The sequence below is a fragment of the Mesocricetus auratus genome, unplaced genomic scaffold, assembly GCF_017639785.1.
Source record: "Mesocricetus auratus isolate SY011 unplaced genomic scaffold, BCM_Maur_2.0 Super-Scaffold_100010, whole genome shotgun sequence".
Classification (NCBI taxonomy): Eukaryota; Metazoa; Chordata; class Mammalia; order Rodentia; family Cricetidae; genus Mesocricetus; species Mesocricetus auratus.
The window spans coordinates 21,760,998-21,781,567 of record NW_024429194.1 but is presented as its reverse complement, the minus strand read 5'-3'; the positions used below and the strand labels follow the sequence as shown (position 1 = coordinate 21,781,567).

The window sequence follows — 20,570 nt, the reverse complement described above, 5'->3', positions numbered from 1 at the left end:
ACATTTTTTAAAAATCCAGGCTTTTCTATAGGCCGTTGGTTCTTTGACTGATTTGACCCCACAGACAAGCAATGCGACTAGCTCCATTAGATCCAGGCTATGCTTAGCATCATGTCACAGTTCCCCAGAGAGCAACTGAAGTAACAGCTTTTCTTGTTGCTGTGACAGAACACCTAACACAGGCAATGAGAGGAAGGGTGGATTTGTTTTGGCTTATGGTCTGAGGGCACAGTCTATTGTGGTGGGAAGCCATGGGAGTACGGGGTGGGAAGCAGGTGCTCACATGTGTCCGCTGTTCATCTTCCTTTTTTCTTTTCCCTTTTCTATTCAGCCAAGTACCCCAGTCCATGACCACTTAGTACTGTCAGTGTCCAAAGTGAATCTTTTCCTGTTAAAACTCTGTGAGCACTCTCACAGACAAACATAGAGGTGTGTTTCCCAGGTGATTCCAAGTCCAGTCAAGTTGCCTGTGTTGGCACAATGGCTGCAGTACAAATCACCTCTAAGGTTCCTTGTGTGTGTGTATGTTTTAAAGTAAGACAAACTTACACAAAACAATACACAACAACCAGTAAAACCTCAGATGTATAATCCAAAAATTAAAGCTCCCAGGAGTGCCATTCATCCCTAACTTGGAAGGTATAGGCATCAGAGGTTGCTTCTGGCACAGTTTGGTCTTAGCCTCTACCGGGAAACACTTGCCAGGTTATTCATGAGGCCTCTCACATAGGCTTGCTTCCATGGGTTTGCAGGACTTCATTTTGTGCTTGCCCACCTTGTTTAACTGTGGTAAGTTTCTCACTTTCAATTGGTTTCTTAGAAGCGCAAATGATGCTTGAAGTGACATCTGGAACAGACAGAACGATCTGAGTGTCTTTAGCTGTGAGCAGCTCACTGATGGTTCCGTTGTGCCATAATGATTGATATATAATCTGCCTGTTTCACAACTTACATATTTGGTTACAACCCATATAGCTGCTGTAATTTGAAGTTTGCCTTAGGATGTTGATGAATGATGGGATGAATCCACAATATGCAGATTGTTGACATGGTTCTGATGACCAGTTATGGTGTGGTTTCTTTCCTACTGTTAGTTCTGAGGCTAGCTGGTCTGTGAAGGACACCAAGTGTCCCTCTGTTTGTCACAGCCTGAGTCAATCATTCTGTTTCAAGAATAATGTTCCCTGTGGCTCTTAGTGTAAAGAAGTTCAGTCGCTTCTAGAAGAGACATAGCTGTTTTCATAACTATTTTAATGCATACCTTTGGAAAAATCTGAAAGATGGGAAATAGCTGAATCGCTAACTAATAATACTTCCAGATCATTGTGATATAGGAGACAGATAAATTAGGAACACTTAGCTCTACGGCATCTAACATAGTCACAGATTTCTTATGAAAAGAAAATCAGAGGTTAGAAGATGTCGAGGTAATGTTGCCTAAGCAACCGCATGCTAAAAATGACATTTGGAGCCAAAGAGCCAACACTGAGTTAATGGCACCACACTTGATAACCTAGTCTCAGAAACTAACCTGCCACCTGCAGTGTTTCCAAGATTACACACAGCCTGCCCACTGCTGTGAGCATGGTCAGGTGCCAACAGAACACTGGACAGCTCAGGGGAAACTGACCCCCAAGTAAATCTGCACAAATTGTGGTTTCAGTGTGAACAGTCCTCCACAAACACACGTTTGAACACTCGGTCCCCAGACGGTGGCACTGTTATTGGGAAGTGGCAGAACATTTAGAAAGCAAGGCCAGCCAAAATAAGTGAGTGCTTGGTGGCAGGACTCAACTCTGCTTCTGGTTTCCAGTTTCTTCCTCTCTCTCCCTCGTACTCTCGCTCCCTCCATCCCTCTTTTGGACCTCTGCGAATGTGGGCAAACCACCCGGCAGTTTCAGCTGCTAACTGCTCACCCTCGCCTTCCCTGCACCAGTCAGAGTGAACCTTCCCTTCCCGAACTTGCTTCCTGTCAGGTATCAGTGATCAGAACAAGGACCAGCAGCAGTCAATGACACAGCATTGAGCTGTCGGAGGTCTCAGAGCCTCTGTGCTGTGAGCTGTCATGGCAGCTGCCTGCGTGGAAGGACCTCGTCCTTTACCACCTGTTACCTGCCCTGTGGTCAGGAAGTGAGGGAATCAGAGCTGAGCTGGAACTTTCCTGCTAAGGAGACGCAGGTAACGAAGAGCTGCACCTGTGTCAAGGTGATGCGTGTTGAACTTACCTCTGTGTCTTCTTAGGGAAGTCGCTTCACCCCATCCAGCTGTAACCTCTTACAGGTCTTCGGTGTGATGGTTCTTGTCACCTTCCCCTGAGGCACCTCCTCCAGCATCCCTGGCTTAACCTCTCAGGGACCTCTGGCTGGGAGTCTGAGAGTATCAGAGACCCTGCTGTGTTTGTTCTGTGAGCCTGTCCCTGACATGCTAGTTCTCATGAGTCCTAAGCTGTCTGGGGATTGCTTCCTGAGCAAATGGCCCCAGGATGCCACTCCTGTGTAAAACCACATCATAATATTTAGGGGAAAGCTTATGCACCCACAATTGTGACCTCATTAGCTACAGTGTAAATGTGCCTGTGGGGATGGTCCTGGAGTACTGGGGGCTGACTAGATGGCATTCCATAGGAAAGCAAGAGGCGCTAACAAATTTGTGATTCGTTTGCACTGAGGTCATCCATGCTGGAGGCTGGAAGGGAACCTAGAGTCAGGGAATGGCTTGGACATGTGCAGGTCCAGGGCCCAAGGGAGGCAGGCAGCTCTGAAAGGGATTCACAGACCATGCAAATTTGTGTAGCTTCTAAGAGCCTTCTTCTTGTACCCTAGGAGTAATGCACATTTATTACCAATATGTAGGAAAGTAGACAGAAAAGAGTACTCCCCAGGCACAAACTAAAACTTTGGTGTGACATCAGTGGTCTAAGGGAAGATGTGGAAATGGAGTTTAAATTTATAAGACAACAGTTAACTGTAATGATAATAGCAAGTATTTACGGGTCTTTCCCAGTCAAGAGCATTGTGTGTGCACTGGAGTGCTTACTGCTCTCGCAGAGAACCAGGGTTCAGTTCCCATTCCCTACGTGGTGACTCACACCTGTCTCTAGCTCCAGCTCTAGGAACTCCAACGCCCTCTTCTGGTCACTGTGGATTCCTGAACACATGTGGTGCACATAAACTCATGCAGGCTCACACACATACACTTGAAATAAAAATAAATAAATCTTTGAGAAACAAATCTAGCTGAGAAGTCTATTTGGATTTTAATTTATTCTAAAACCTGCTGTTGTTTTCACATCCAATTTTTTTCTTTATAATTTTTTTTCAGATGGTACATTCTGATTTGACCACTTTTTCTATTTTGGTTTTTACTACCAAATGGTTTTCATTACTGAAGATTTTTTTAAGTCATTAAAACATCTGTTGTACAAGTCCTCCCCTCATTATTCTTACTCAAAACTCTCCTAACTTTTCGTGCATATTTAATTGTACGAAAGAGCCCAACACTCATTTGTGAGTTTTTTATTTTCTTCTTTTGAAAAAAATCTGATGATCTTTGTGGAATTATTTAGGGGGAAACTGTGTCATAATCTCCAGAAACAGTGTCACATTCACAGTGTTCAGGTATCTATGGTTGTCAATAAACTTCTGTGGGTCTTTTTGTGTGGACTCCCAGGGTTTTGTAATTCCCAGTCATTTAGGCCTGTGAGCAAATGTTTTCTGTTTTCTATGGTTTTTATTTCAATGACGACTTTTTGCTGTATAAAAAGGCTTTTTAAAGATTCACCTATTCATTGTGTAGCAAGTCTTCGTGAAACATCTCCTTTCTTTTGATGACCTTGTGGCTGGTGTCCCCTTCCTCTTCAACTCTTCATTTGTTATGTCACTTCCTTCTTCTCTGGTCTGTGTTCCAGAAGCCTCTCCTGTAAGTACTAAAATATTTCCCCTTGATCTGGAGTTATGAGGCATCACACAAACGATGGATTATAGCTATGTTGTTAGCATTCCACAACCCTTCTGCTCTGTGGCCATGGCATATTATCCCTTTAATGTACGTCTGGTTTTAATCTGTGCATAAAGCTATCTGAATTCCAAGCATCTGCTGAAGGCTAGAAACATCTCCAATCTCTGCGATTTTCTCCCTCCAAGGGGCTTCTGTTTCCTTCCTCCCCTCTCCTGCTCCACAGAGGGTACTGAGTTGGCCTGCTGCCCACCACCAGACCACTGAGATATTGGTAGGAACAATACCTTCCTAACAGGATATTGGGGAGAAGGTATGGAGGGGCAGGTTTTAGGGTTTCTTGGGGAAGATGCAGGTGGCCAGTGATCACCTGGAAGATGTCGAGCACTGTCTTGAGTTGGTGTGGGTGAGGCTGACTCCAAGCCTCTGATGCTTGTGTACACTAAGAGGCATTTTCATAGAAGGCCTTTCTTTACAGAATCTACAGAAGTTAAAACTAACTTCTAAAGAGAGTTGTGGTGGTAGCACAAATGGTAATGCATTTCTATGCAAGCCTGAAGACCTGAGTTAACGATCTGTGACCTACATTAAAAGTCAGGCATGATAACACACTTGTCAGCCACACCCCAGCACCAGAGAGGCAGAGACATGCAGATCTCTTGGCCTGACTACTCAGCCAACCTTGTGCATTGCAGGTCAGTCAAAGTAACGGTCTTAACAAAAGAGAAAGGTTGACAGTGCCCAAGGAACAGCACCTTTTCTTGACCCATGCTACACACACACATACACACACACACTCACAAACACACACACTCACAAACACATGTAAATAATACAAAATTATCTTGGTAAAGCAATTTGATGCCATGCTCAATTATCAGCTTTCCATGGAGGACTCCATGTTTATTTGATGGAATCTGGAGATGATTTAAGAGAAAAAGAAAAATCTAGAAGCTGCTGTCATGCAGGCAAGGTGGACCTTGGCTTTTGGGTGCTCCCTCAAGCCTCGTGGGGGGGGTGAATTCAGGTTTCACCATTTGTCAGATGCTCCCAGGGGTCATCTTGCCCATGAGGTGCAGAGGAAATTTCTATTCTGACAGGAAGGGCCTTGAAGTTTGGTTCTCCAGAGGAAGAAAGGAAACAGTGACACACGGGCTCTTTGGGGTGGAGAATGATAACACAAAGGCAGAGTTGTGATTGGCAGGCCCTACCTACATTCCTCAGAGGTAGGGATTGCAGACCTTCCCCAGAAGGGCCTTTGGCCAAATGGATGCCAAAAAAGTGATGCCCCATGGCCTTGTCCTGGTCTGGACTTCTCTGTTCTTCCTAGTCATTCTCAGAACTGTGAATTGTGCAGAAATAAATGAAGGATTGCAGATGGCTTCAATCTGCCAGTTCCTGAGCTACATGATGTGAAAAACACAAAATGTGTTTCAGTGAGTCCGAATGGCCAGTGCAGGCAAGGCACAAACTTCATCCCCAGCGGGCCTTTCATCAGAGTTCCTCTCTGAGCTCCCAGAGGACAGGAGGGAGGCACTTACGCTACTTGCTGCAAGCATTAAAATGTTCCTCCTTCCATCCAGACATAACAACATCTTTTGTATAAAACATCAGAAAACAACATTTGATGCATCAAAGTGAATGCAGTTGCTTTTGTTTGGGATTTTGAATTTTGAGCAATCAGTATCCATTTTTGGAATAAGTGCATGAAATTGTAAGACTATCTCAGAGTTAATGATTAGAAAAAAATATGGTTGTTCTGCCAGAAGGCAGAGATCTGTGACTTCTGGCAGGTTCTTAGCCCAGTGTCACTAATCTGGGGTACTTCTGTAGATCTGAGCCACTGCTGTGGCCAATGAGGTTGGTGTCCTTTGTAAAGAGCAAAGCCAGCTGAGGACGGGGAGGATGATAATGATGGCAGGCATGGTGTTAGTACATTGGGAAGAAATGCCAGGTGAGCTATCAGACCCATTCTCTGGATCCACGGTCCTGTTTGCTTTGTACCTAATGATTCTGCTATGGAAAGTAGATGAAAGGAGCAGTTGGTCAGCCACTGGCCTGCCTTGTAGGAGCTTACACATGTGGTCATTCAATAACCATGGGTTTCCAACCTTTAGAGACTTCATCGTGTTCAAAATGCACACTGCCCAAATTGTCAAGTACTTTGTAGTTAACCCAAAATGACAAGTCACCCAGTCAAACCCCTTGGAAACAGTAGAACTATCATAACATCACGGATTGTATTCTTCTGATGTCGGACAGACTTGGGGATAGATTGCTAGACCAAATTCCAGCTTCAACATGTCAGTTTGCCTGCCCTTTCTGTGCCTCAGTTTCCCAATCTGTTTGTCATAGATGATAACAGGCCTTACAGAGTTATTTGCATATTAAATTAGTCAACACAAATAGGCTGCTTAGAATAGCATCCTGTAGGGACTGGGGATGTAGCCCAGATGGTAGAGAGCTTACCTAGCATGTCTGAAGCTCTGTGTTAGGTCTGAAGCACCACATAAACCAGGTGTTTGTGGCTTATGCCAGCAAGCAGCCCTAGGGTTGGAGGCAGGAGAATGAAGAGTTCAAGATCACCCTCAGCTATGTAGTGAGCTGGAGGTGCTTCAAGAGTAGGAGGGCACAGATAAATCAATAAATCAGTCCCTTACATATTGAAAGTGTTCTCTATTTTATACCTTTGGTGTTCTGGTAACTTCAAAGTCATTGCTATAAAGAGTTATACAGTAAAATCAGCATTGTAATAATTATGTGCAGCATTCAGACTTCTTATGTGATGCTTAGAAAGTATTAGGGCAGGAGAACCAAGCCCATCTGTGATACTGGAGATGCCACTTCTTCACAGAGTCATGATTTACGTGGTGAGACTGTGCCGGAAGTATGAGTCTGAGTCTCGTTATTTCCACTAACATATAAAAGTTTTCCAAAGTACAAATACTATTTATAAACCTGATTTCAGTGGCCACATAATGAAATCGCACCTATCATCCATAACCAGGAGGCATGCTCTCTGTGTCTGATGTAAGGGGCATGGGTGTCTCTCATCTGCAGCATCTAAGGAGCCACGTGTGCACGTTCATTTCTGTATAGTTTTGTCACTATATCCTCATCCCTAGCTTGAACTCCCAGGACTGGCGTCACTGGGTCAAAGTGGTGAAACTTTTTAAGGCTCCTTAAAAAAGAAAGAAAGAAAGAAGGAAGGAAGGAAGGAAGGAAGGAAGGAAGGAAGGAAAAAAGAAAGAAATGAAATGAAACCTTTAAGTCAAGCTAAAAATATATAGGCTGGTAATCAGTTGCCAGGACCTCTGCCTGCCACTGTCATACTATTGCTGAATCCAGATGGGAAAAGAAGCAGAGACCAAAGTGAGTTTCTCAGTGCTCAGCAAAATTGAAAGAAATGGGAAATCATACTTCTGGTTAGAAAATTGAGAGCCCGTGTCTCCATTAAGAGGCAAGTTTTCTTTGGAAATGTTTTCTTTTTCCTTTTAGAAACCATGCCTTTCAGATTCTTCTAAGTTGTAGTGTTGTCTATTTCACAGTGCTCACGGTTCCTATAAATCTGTGGTGTTTGGCAGAGACTTCCATTCAGCTTTCTGATGCCTTCTCAAGAGTTAGAAGAGGGGTGTGAATTCTTGCCTGGTTAGTTCCCACAATTCGCCTCACCCAAAGTAATATGCACTTTACCCAAATGAAACAGTTGGTTTTCTCAGATGAGACACTTGGATGAAACTTCTAAACTGTGGATGGACTCAACCAGCCACCTCTTTGTACGCTCCATTAACTTCAGCTGTACTGGAGAGAGCTGAGCACTGCCAATACATTGGCTTGTAATCTTCATAGTCAACGAGTTAACATTGTTCCTTAGGTGGAGAGGGACAGCTCTTTCTCATCTTGGTTCCCAGAAACTATGTGCCTGTTTATCTCATGTTTACTGAAAGGAAAAGTATGGGTTCAGGACCCCCAAGACCAAGTTCTCAGCACAAAGGAGGTTTATTTGCCCCAGAGGGACAGAGGGCAGGGATATGGGACAATGACAGGAGACAGAGGATGAGGGAGAAGGGAAGAAGGGGAAGGGGTAGGGATAATTATCCTGGAGGACAAAGGATTGCCTCTGGATAGAGAGGAGACAGACATGGCATATAGGTAAATGGCAGTTTATAAAGGTACAAGGGGAAACGTGCATTAAAATGAGGTATTTAATCTTAGTTGAGCATGTTAATTAGGTGAGCCAAAGGGGCTTTTGCTTACTGGACCTTGGTAGTCAGCCTCAGGAGGAGGGATTGGTCAAATAAGGGAATGGGTCTTAGGGATTAGCTCTAGGAATGTAATCTAATCCTTTAGCAAGGCAGAGAGGATTGGGGAGAAGGGCAGGGCCTGCCAGAGCTGTCGCACCTGCTGTGCGGCCTGCATCCAAGAATGTAGCAAGGTGGTCGGGATAGATGACACAGAGACCGGTCGGTTGCTTTAAGAAAACTTTATGCTTCCCAAGTCAGCTTAGGAGGAGACCCCAGTCCGCTTAGTAGAGCTCTCAGGAGAAGTCCCAGGAGAAGTCTCAGGAGAAGTCTCTCTAAGAAAAAAGGAGCTTTTCTTTTTTAAGGACTTCTGCCATTCATCTACATACCATTCTTTTCTCCTGGCTGGTGGTTTAATCTCCGGCCCCAGAATCGGGGAGACACCACAGGGAAACAGGAAGAGGCATCTAGCTGTAGGAGGTGTGAAAGGCATGGTATTTCAGTGAGCCAGCCCTTATCTGAGCCCTATGAAGAGCTTTAAAGCACTGGTTTTCAGTAAACATTACACAGATGCCTGCTCCCAGGCTGAAGGGGAAGTGGGTTTCTGCTCAAGGTCTGGTGTCCCCACACAGAGCCACGTGCTTGAGTGGGCTAGAGTCCCTTCATTTACTGTTCACAGAAAGTCAGATCTACCCTTCTTGACATACCATAGGACAATCCTCAAAATTTCTTCCCAAATAGAATTGTGTGTGTCTGTATTTAGAATTTGTACAGTTCACAGGTGACAGTCCTTGGTAACAGTTCTTTCTAGAGTTCATCTTTCCTTCTCCTTCCAAAACTTGTTCCCTAGCCTTCCCTAACCATGAGGGGCAGGCATCCTCGGTGCAACCATTTTGGCTTTTTGTCTGAGTCTCTTGAGAAATGCAAACTGTTTCAACTGGACACATAAAGGTGGGGAGTAACATATTCCAGAGGGAGTCAGCATCCCGGCCTCTTTGTAACTAGCACAATAACAGATTGATGAGCAAAGGGTATCATGGAAAAGTTTGGAAAGCAAGATCAGTTTGAAGTTCACTGAACATTAACAAAACAAAGAGAGAACCAAAGCCAGATCCACACTGAGGCCAGCAGGTGGTTTGCACCTAGTTGTCCTGGCCATGGTATCAACATGGACCCCTCCAATCTGCCTGGCCTAGACCACCACATGGACGGCTGCCCAGCAGTGTCACCACCATAGGCAAGTGGAGTGATGGATAGCGCACATCTCTAAGCTGTGCCTTCTGTCTCCTCTGCCAGCTACACGGTGGGCACTGTACAGGAGAACAACGACCAGGTCTGGAAGTTCCAGCGGTACTTCCTGGTGCAGGAGTACTGCAACCGCCTCAACATTCCCTTCCCCTTCGTCGTCTTCGCATACTTCTACATGGTGGTGAAGAAATGTTTCAAATGCTGCTGTAAAGAGAAGAACATGGAGTCATCTGCCTGCTGTGAGTGGGCTACCTGGGGCGGGGGTCAGGCTCTAGAGTGGTGGTTCATTTCAGGGGGTGGCGATCTGAGTCACTACAATCGGTTCATTGGATGTCTCTGAAGATCAGGTGTCAGGCCAGCCAGTGCGTGCCTCGAGGGACAGGGTAGGCTGGGAAATACTTCAGGGCTGTTGGGTGTGACTTTGGGACAAACAATAATAACAACATAAGTAAGGTATTTCCCTACTAGGATTCATGATTTTAGGATTTCCTTTTCTTTTCTTTCTTTCTTTCTTTCTTTCTTTCTTTCTTTCTTTCTTTCTTTCTTTCTTCCTTCCTTCCTTCCTTCCTTCCTTTCTTCTACCCCTCCCAACACTATTTCTGTGAAGTTATTTTTTGGAAGATTTAGTCAGACTTTTAAGAGGACTTTTGGGGTTGCTTTTATTAGTCAGCTTTCTCTCACTATAATGAAAAACCTTGGGTAATTAGCTTATAAAGAACAAAGGTTCACTTGGCTCAGTGCTAGAGATTCGAGTTCAAGATTGGGTGGCTCCACTGCTTTGGAGCTGGCAGAGAATGGCTGACAGAGAATGGCTGACAGAGAATGGCTGACAGAGAATGGCTGACAGAGAATGGCTGACAGAGCAGATTACTTATACCGCCAGCCAGAAAGCAGGGGGTGACTCAGAAATGGGTCTCAATATCACCCTTAGGAGAAATGGGTCTCAATATCACCCTTAGGAGAAATGGGTCTCAATATCACCCTTAGGAGCACACTGGACCCTTCCTCTTTAAGGTGTCACCACCATCCCACGGCGCCATCTTGGAGGGCAACCCTTTAACACATGGGAATTTGGGGAAAACTCACTCAACCAGTGTCATTCTACTTCTGGTTCCCAAATCTTCATGTCTGTCTCACAATGCAAAACACATTCATTTCATTTATTGAGATCCATGAAAACTCAGGTGTGAGCCCCTGCAAGTATCTAAGTTACATACTTCTAAGGCTCAGTGGTGGGGCAGACACAGATAAATATTTCTACCCCAGGAAGGAAGGATAAGCAATAGGAAGAAGACAGCAGCTTGAGGCAGAAAACCCAGAAGGGCTAACTTCGAATTCTAAAGGTCCACCCCTGGTGTCTGGGGAACAATGAAGCATAGTGACCTTCCAAAGGGCGGCCCTGCCCCTAGCATTTCACTGGGAACTGCTGCCTGTTTTCTACAGCACACTGTTGGCACCTCTGTATTCCTGGCTCTCCATTATAGCACCACTGTCATGGCTCCATGCCATTCTGGTGCCTGTCCTTTGATAATGGTTGACTGGGTGGGGTGTTCTGGTCATTTGCCCCATGGTATGTGGTGAACATGAACTTACACGACCTTTTTTACATATCATATTGGGCTGACCACTTCTCTTAGATGGAATCCCAAATATTTGGATTCTGAAGATAAAATATCACTCTCCTAGATATGGTAAGTGGCGGCAATTATGGCAAAGTTTAAGTACAAAGAGCCATCATTTTTGTGGGACTCTTTACATTGAACTGGAGGCAAGATACTCATGGCTAACCTTCAGTCCTATCCCAAGACCTGACCTACATCAGAATATAAACACACCCCTAGTTTTCAATTAGCTTGCGGCAGAAGGGATCTTCATACTCTAATGGTAACATCCCAAGCCATTAAATGACACTTTGGGGGTATCATTAACCACAACACATGTGTAATTGTCTTTCTTGATGAAAGTATTTTGACAGTTTGAATAAGTGGCTGTCTTACTCCCATTGTTTTTGCCTTGGAAAATAGACTGATCCATTGCTAACTAAAGAAGTAGAAGTCTTCAGATTCAGGATGGGAACTGCAAGTGCAAATGTAGACTCTGAATGTATTCAGGAACCACATCCAAACATCAGAGGCATTTGGTGACATGCCAGGTCTAGATTTGGTTCCTTCTTGAGATCATGTAGATGAGAGTGTCCCCGGGACCTGGGAGAAGACTCAGGAGCACAATCAATGCCTTAGGAAGGTTTACACATTTTCTTGGGTTTTTTTGCTCCATTGACAAAAGCCTTGCCTCCCAAGCATAAGCACTTGAGTTCAAATCTATAGCACACATATAAAAGACCAGACATGGTGGTACATGCCTGGAATGCCATTGCCGGAGGCAGAGACAGGAGGATCCCTATAGCTTGCTTGCTAGCTATAACCAACCAGTGGACCCCAAGTTTACTGAGGGACCCTGTCTCAAAGAAAAAGGTGGGTGGTGGCTGAGAAAAACCCTTAATGCTTACTTAACCATTGATCTCTACATACATGTATACATTAATGCATGCACACAGATACACAGGCTATGCATACATAGCCCACATGTGAACATGCACTCATACACACACACACACACACACACACACACACACATATATATATATACACACACATACATGCACACGTGTATCTGTTATAATGAGGGTGGTTTTGAATCAGTGTAAAGAACAAAAGCAGAGTCTAACATTCAGTATTTTCCAGAAATGGAATGAGTGTTCTAGAGAAGTGGTTGTCACACTGACTCGGGTTGGGCATGGACTGATGGGGACTGGGTGGAGTACTGGTCCATTCTCTGAGGCTCTGACACACTCAGCCTGGGATCAGCAGAGCCAGGGAACTCAGTGTCAGGAAGGCAGATCAGCTCCTGGCTTCAGGCCCAGCTTAAGGAGAAGGACAAATGCATCACATGGAGGCAAGATAAGAACATCAGCTGGAAGCAGAGCCTCTTGTGTAGCTAGCCAATAGGAAGGAGCTTCCGCCTGGGGAAGCAATGTGTGTCAGGAATGCCTGTTCTTTATGCATCTCCCCAGGGAGACACTGGTAGAGAGGTGCACTATGGACAGTTGGAAGAAGCAATGGTACTGCCCTCTTCCAACAGATCTTACTCTCGGGAGGAGACAAAGAAACAGAGGGACAGGCCTACTCTCCCCAGTGGTGGTGTTGATGGGGAGGGAGCCAGGGCCCAGCTCCCTCACTGGAGGCTCTCCAGCCAGCTTAGTCACTCCATGCTCACTATAATTAGTCACTGGAGACCACAGCACTCTCTCTGCCTTTCCCAGGGGCTCCTGCTGGCATCTCATTCCATAAGCACATTTTGTGTTTGCCTCCAAATGATGGGGAGGTCATTAATTTTGAAATTGCCCTTCTTTGGAGGAAAAACTACGGGATTTTTTTTCAAATAATGCTCAGAAAGTCAGGCTTCAAACTTTCTTTCTTTTTCTCACTTGTTTGGTAATATCATCAAGTCAGAAAAAAAATGCTACTTGGTAATTGCATTTTCTGAAAATATATTGTTTCTTTTCTGATTTGGAAGGCAACATGTACTCTTTATAGAACATTTGAAAAATACAGAAAAGCACGAGGAAGGATTGAGGGTAGATATGACCATCATTCAGAGATAAATGTCAACAGCTGTCACTGATATCTGTGGGAATGTATATTGTCTAGAGTGCAGTATGTATATATATATTCATAGAATAATTGGCTCATTAATATGGCTGATAATACACCACAAGCATGTTTAATACTATAAACAAATAACATCTATGCTAAGAATTTCAACTCTGAAATATTCTAGTGTATGGATGTACCATAGTTAATTTAACCAAGCCTTTATTGTTGAATGTGTAGTGTAATTATGTGTATGCGTGTGTCTCCATGTGAGTGTGTATATAGAAGCCCAGGTGCCTGCAGAGGACAAGGCACTTGATCCCCCTGGAGCTTGAGTGATAGGCAATAGTGAGCTGCACAACATAGGTACTTGGAACCAAACTTAGATCCTCTGGGAGAGCAGCTAACATTCATAACCACCTAGCCATCTCTACAGCCCCTGGTTTGATTCTTAGTAATATATGGTGTCATATTAAAAATTTATATATGTGCATTCTAATGTTAATTCTAGAGAACAGTCTAGATAAAGAATATGTATTATCTCTAGTTCATTGGGTAATGTCTCCCACTGTTTCATCCTCTATTAAGCTGTAACAATGGATGGAATTTTCCTATAAGATGAGTAGGCACTTCTACATATATTTGCTGGCACAAATATATACTCTAGAGCCTGCTAAATTTTCAGTACAGTTGGTGAAAATGCTAGGCTACCAGTTCAGCTAGCCTCTCCCTGGATGTTAAGGAAACAGGCCATTTTTCTTGTCTGTTTGTCATTCTTGTTCTGTCTGCCTGTGTCTAGGAGTTTCGATCTTGTATTGTTGAGTTCTAAGCTTTAGTTTGAAGGAAAGATATTGTAAACTACTCCAAAATACACTTGAAAGGAAATTGGTTAGGAATTATTTTGAAAAGTAATAACAGCCATTTAAAGATAAAGGCATGTTTGCTCTATGGAATTTTCTCAAATCCAGTTACTCACATATTACTTTGATCCCCAATTTTTTTTCAGTTCAGTAAGTCATTAGAATTTATGGACTCTAACATGAGAAGGTACACATTTAAATGATAAGTTAAGGGTAAAACCCACACAAATCACTGGACATGGTGGTACACATCTTTAAACCCAGAACTCGGGAGGCAGAGGCAGGCTGATCTCAGTGAGTTCAAGAGCAACATGGTCTACAAAGTGAGTTACAGGACAGCCAAGGCAGTTACAGAGAAACCCTGTCTTGAGCAAAGAGAGAAAGAAAGACAGACAGAAAGAGAAATCCCAAAACCAAAAAACTAGTCAACCAAAACCACAAATCTATTCCAAGTGGCCACCTACACAAACATCTCTTTACTGTTCCCATGAATTCATGGGGTTTGGTATCCATAAACATTAATGACATTGATGCTGTGCTTGATGCTGTTTTTGTTTGTTTGTTTGTTTGTTTTGTTTGGCCTTCATTTGAAAGGCCCAGACACCATAAGAAATTGAAGTAAGAATCTCCCTGGAACAGTTTTTACAGTTTGCCCTAGCTTAGAAGGAAGGGGAAAACTGGAGCAAGGCTCTCCAGACCACATATTTCAGAGTAGACGCAATGTTATCAGGATACCCTCCTCTAAAGACCTGATTTTAGATTGAAAGTCTGAAAACCTGTAGTAAGCATCCAGCTGAGTGGCTTAGCATTTCTAGGTCATCCAACAGAGAAGTAGGACCACCAAGCGTGGGCACCCAAATCTCTAGTGATCTAAGTCTCAAAAGACACAGATGAGGTTCAAATGGATTTCTATTAAGGATAAAAATTACATTCTCAGTCCACGCAGGCAGCTCCTACCCTCATCCTTAGTGGAAAATCAATTAATATCCCATCACTCTGCTCCTGTCACTAGTAAGAAACGGTAGTCAGATCTGCTAGTGCAGAGTCTCTCGGATGCCTGGCAGGCAGACATGCAACCTGAACGTTTTCCTTTTCTCTTTATTTCAGGTTTCAGAAATGAGGACAACGAGACTTTGGCGTGGGAGGGCGTCATGAAGGAGAATTACCTTGTCAAGATCAACACGAAAGCCAATGACAGCTCAGAGGAGTAAGTCACTCACTTCTGTGACAAGGCGCCCTTTGTATATGTAAACTGGAAGGCTCAAGGCAGGCTTTCTGAGCATTCTCAGTAAGGCATGTTTTCATTGGAGAGTGGTAGTACCTCAAAAATACTACTGAGGCAATTGTAAATGATAACTACTTAGACATATGCCACTCCTTGACACAGGGAGAGATCACACCTCAGTTAATCTGATTGTTCCCCTGAAGAACATGGGATAGAAAGTCCTTGGAGCCTGCACTTTCTCTTGGGACAGTGAGACATCCTGTGTTCAAGGTGCTGAGATCTTGAGTGTAGAAGGAAAGACATTTTTGGTTGTAAGCTCAGCCTTTAACAGCTGAGCCAGGTGGTGGTGGCGCACACCTTTAATCCCAGCACTCAGGAGGCAGAGGCAAGCAGATCTCTGAGTTCAAAGCCAGCCTGGTCTACAGTGCAAGTTCCAAGGCAGCCAGGGTTACACAGAGAAACCCTATCTTAAACAAAAAAAAAAAAAAAAACAAAAAAACAAAAAAAAAGAAGAAAAGAAAAAAAAAACAGAAGACGAGGAAGAAGAAGAAGGGTAGCCATTAGCATCCACAGAGCCAAGAAACAAGAGTCACAACAGCAGATTGTAGTTCCAGGAAGACTCAGAGGTCATGGACAATCGCATTATCTTGCAGGGGCCACTGGCACATTTATCTCTGCAATGCTGAACTACAGAGGCAGAAGGTGGCTTGTTACAAGCTATCTATCAAGTGCTGACTGTCATTTTTAAATTGTGTGGGGCTTTTATAAATCCCTATGTGATTCCCCCCCCCCCCCCGTGCCTCCCCCAGTCAAATTTCTTTGACTGGACATTGGTCAAGTCTGCAGATAGTATATAAGTAGTGTATTACGGAGTCTTTGAAAACCTGCTCTTCCTATTGTGGAGGCTGACCTTCTTCAGTGACAGCTGTCACTTTTCCTGAGAGGTTAAACACACCTCAAAAAATATTCTAACCAGTAGGAGTAAATATGAGTGCAACTAATCTCTTTTTCCTGAGACAGCACGGATGCCTGTATTCTAGACTCCCATGCTTTGGATGTGGAGCAAAGTAGATCTTCTGAGTCAACTCTCACCACCCTGTCAGCAGATACAGCATAACTTCTGTCTTTCTGTTTGGGATGAGGAAGGAATTCTGCTTTGCTTGGGGATGAGGAAGAAATTAGAGAGATAATGCAGCTGGTGCTGGCCTGAGCCCAAACTGAAGACTCTCTCCTTTGAGAGATGGGAATGGGGCCAAAGAGCCCCCCTCAGACACTTTGTCTTAGTTTATTTTCTAATCTCCTTTGCAGGATGAGGCATCGGTTTAGACAACTGGATACAAAGGTATGGTTCAGAGTTCCGGAATGATTTATTTTATCTTTAATGTCTTTGAGTTTTCAGATGTAGGCTCGTGTGTAGGGTCAGAAAACAAAAGGAGATATGCACTGTTAAAAAATTAGACATAGTTCTGTTTAGCTGTCTGCATGATTCACCTAGGAGCTGGGAACTGGAGCAGAATTATTTCTTAAGCTCCCAGCCCTCATGTAGAATAGCCCAGAAGTGTCACTTCCATTATATTTAACTGTCAACTTGACACATTCTGAAATCACCTTGAAGAGGGTCTGAGTGAGTAACTGTCTAGATCAGTTTGTCCTTTGGACATGTCTGTCAGGGACTGTTTTAATTACATTAATGGATGAAGAAAGACCCAGTCCACTGTGGGGGGCACTATTCCCTGGGTTTGAGTTCTAGAGTTATAAGAATAGAGTATAGTTTAGGTATGCATGTATTCATTTTCCCAGTTCTTACTGTGGATGTGATATGACTAGCTCCCTCAAGCGTCTGTCGCTGTGAATATATTTAAGGTATACAGTTGGACATTTTGATGCCTGCATGCATCGCAAAATGATTACCATAATCATTGTTGGAAGCCCTAGACACACAGTGCATTGCCTCCCACATCCTATGAGTTGTCTCACTGCCTCTGCCTCCCTTTCTGTCACATTCTCCGCCCTCTTTCTTCCCACTCTGAACAAACAAAATTCTGTCTTTTCCATTCATAGAATTTTGGAGATTATGTTCTGAATTTTGGTTTCTAAAGCAAGAATTTAGCATATTTTTGCTTTCCTTTTAAATTGATTTTGTTTTAAACAGCTCCATTGAGACATTATTGTCACAAATTCAATATATTTGAGGTATACAGCTAGATATTTTGATTCAAGTATACACTGCAAAATTATCAGCACAACACAGTCCAACTAATTTACATGCTTACACAGTTGCTATCTTCATGTGTTCTAGGATTCAACTTAAGATGTATGACCTCAGCACATGGCATGTATATAGACATATTAATGTCTAGGTTGATATTAACTTATGAATACAGTATAATAGTAATCGTTCTCACCTCAGTGTACAGTAGATCCATTGGCATTCCTCCCTTAACCTCTTTGGCTATTTTAGGTTGTACATGGGAGTGAGATCATGTGGGAGGGAATTACCTGTCTATGCCTTGCTTGTTTTACTCAGAAGTGTCATCTGGACCATCTGTGTTCCTACAGATGGTAGAATTTCCTTCCTTTCTTCAAGGTGAATTGTTCTCCACTGTACACAATCCGCATTTTCCTTACCTGTCAATCTATTGATAGACACTTGAGTTATTTTTGTGTCTGTGACTAGTGCTGCAGTGAACTGGACAACATACAAGCTGCCTTTTCCTCCTGACATCAGCTCTTCAGCTGGGTACTAGGAGTGGGGTTGCTATGTTGTTTTTAATGTTCTGAGTAACTTCTGTATTGTTTTCCATAAAAAAATACCAATTTTACCAAATTCATCCATTTTTTTCCATGAAAGGTTTTTGGTGGAGCCCTTGTTACAAGATATTATTTAAACCCCCTATACAAACAGAACCAGATAGTTTTTATTTCCTTTTCTTACCTGATCACATGGGCTAGGACTCCCAACACCATTTAGAATAACAGTGGTGAGCATTCTTGTCTTAAGGTATTAGAGATGATGGGATGTTGAATACAGTGATAGGATTCTTTCTTCATAGTCTTTATTGTGTCTAAAAAACCCTTACTTTCTTGAAAGGAAATCTGGAGTTCTCTGCTGATTTTTCTGCATCATGATGTATGGATCATGTTGAATATGTCTTCCATTTTGTTCATTTAGTTTAGCATACCCATTTGTTTTCATGATGAACCATCATTTTGGTTTTTCAAGACAGGGTTTCTCTGTGTAGTCTTGGCTGTCCTGGAACTCTCTCTGTAGATCAGGCTGGCCTTGAACTCACAAGAGATCTGCCTGCCTCTTCCTTCCAAATGCTGGGGTTAAAGGCGTGTGACACCACTACCTGGCATGCAGAACCATTCTTATAACCCAGGGATAAATCACACTTAGGGTGTGTGGTGGTGATTTTAATGTGTCCTTGAATTGAGTTCCATTGTTTTTATTTTAATTCTTTTTTATTTACATTAGAAACAAGTTTGTTTTACATGTCAATCCCAGTTTCCTCTCCCTCCCCTCATCCCCTGTCTCCCATTAACCCCCTATTCCGTCCCATTTCTGCTTCCCAGGGAGGATAAGGCACTTTCACTATTTGCAGATGATATGACACTTTACATAAGTGACCTGAAAAACCTTACCAGGGGACTCCTATAGCTGATAAACACCTTTAGCAAAGTGGCAGGATACAAGATTAACTAAAAAAAAATCAGTAACCCTATTATATACAGATGATAAATGGGCTGAGAAAGAAATCAGAGAAACATCACCCTTTACAATGGCCACAAACAAAATAAAATATTTTGGGGTAATGCTAAACAAACAAGTGAAAGACTTGTATAGCAAGAACTTTGTGTCTTTAAAGAAAGAAATTAAAGAAAATACAAAAAAACAGAAAGATCTCCCATGCTCTTGGATAGGTAGGATCAACATAGTAAAAATGGCAATCTTGCCAAAAGCAATCTACAGATTCAATGCAATCCCTATCAAAATACCAGCACAGTTCTTCACAGACCTTGAAAGAACAATAATTAACTTTATATAAAAAAACAAAAGACCCAGGATAGCTAAAACAACCCTGTATAATAAAGGAACTTCGTGATGTATCATCATCCCTGACCTCAAGCTCTAATATAGAGCTATAGTCCTGAAAACAGCTTGGTATCAGCACAAAAACAGACAGGTAGACCAATGGAATGTAATTTAAAACCCTGATTAATCCACTTACCTACAAACACCTGATTTTTGACAAAGAAGCTAAAAATTATACAATGGAAAAAAGAAAGCATCTTCAATAAATGGTGCTGGCATAACTGGATGCTGGCATGTAGAAGACTGCAGATAGATCCATATCTATCACCATGCACAAAACTTAAGTCCAAATGGATCAAAGAACTCCCTATTGCTTTATTGATGCTTTTGTGTTTTTAGTCACTGGGATGTTTGCCTGTAGTGCTCTTTTCTGTCTTTGTCACATCTGGGGAACAGAGTAATTTTGGCCTCATACAAGGAGCCTGGAACCAATCCCTCTTCTATTTTGTGAAAGAGTCTAAACAGGATAAGAGTCTAAATGTTGGGTGATATTCACTCATGAAGCCATCTCTGTTCTTGAACTTCTCTTCCTTAGGAACACTTTGACACTGAGTCTTTCTCCTTGCTTGCCCCTAGTTTGTTTGAGCTTTGTATTCTTTAAAAATAGTTATTACATTTTAGCGGGGTGTGTGTGTGTGTGTGTGTGTGTGTGTGTGTGTGTGTGTGTGTGTGTGTGTGTGTGAGTGCACATGGGTGTGGAGGTCAGAGAACAACTCTTTTTATCTGGTTCTTTCCTTCAACTGTGTAGGCCTGAGTGATTGAACTCAGGTCACCAGGCTTAGTGGCAGGTGCCTTTGCCTGCTCAGCTCTTTTGTAGACCTGGGTTCTGTATTCTTGATTCAGTCTTGTTAGGCAGTATATATTTAGAGAAGCCCTTGGATAAGCAAGGTTCCAGTACCAGAGTGGCTAGAAACCTGCCTTAGTGGGAGGTTAAAAGGATTGGATGGAGGTGCTTAAAGTGTGTCTTTCATGAGACACTTGTTTTGTCTGGCATGTGGCTAATGACCTATGACCAGCCTGTCACTAGAGCAGGAGTTTTATATGTGCCGACAGGGGCCTTTGTGGTCCTTGTCTAACCAGGTGTGGTTTGTACCTGTCTGGCCATCACTCTAGTTATGGGAACCTGTTAGACTGTGTTTTTACCACATCCAGGGAAAATCCAGGTCTGAGCAATACCTGGTTCTTTAAGTCAGCACACCACTACAACAGAAACAGTTTTTATTGCAGTCTAGCTAAAGGTTTGTTGGTTTTATCTTTTCACAAAACCAACTCTTAGTTTTGCTTATTTTTTCT

General features: G+C 43.0%; 1 protein-coding gene and 1 long non-coding RNA gene across 2 annotated transcripts in view; one reads left to right on the top strand and one right to left on the bottom strand.

Annotated features, from left to right (window-relative positions):
* LOC121142749 overlaps positions 1-2,466 on the bottom strand; it is a 59,532-nt gene extending 57,066 nt beyond the window's left edge. Inside the window, exon 1 of the long non-coding RNA XR_005879834.1 lies at positions 2,226-2,466. This is a non-coding gene — a long non-coding RNA (uncharacterized LOC121142749). The remainder of the gene's footprint in view (positions 1-2,225) is intronic.
* The window catches only part of Trpm8 (transient receptor potential cation channel subfamily M member 8), a 77,219-nt gene that overhangs the window by 50,197 nt on the left and 6,452 nt on the right, over positions 1-20,570 (top strand). Inside the window, exons 21-23 of the mRNA XM_040753064.1 lie at positions 9,492-9,682; positions 15,064-15,163; positions 16,490-16,523. Of these exons, the coding sequence (XP_040608998.1) occupies positions 9,492-9,682; positions 15,064-15,163; positions 16,490-16,523 (325 nt within the window). The remainder of the gene's footprint in view (positions 1-9,491; positions 9,683-15,063; positions 15,164-16,489; positions 16,524-20,570) is intronic.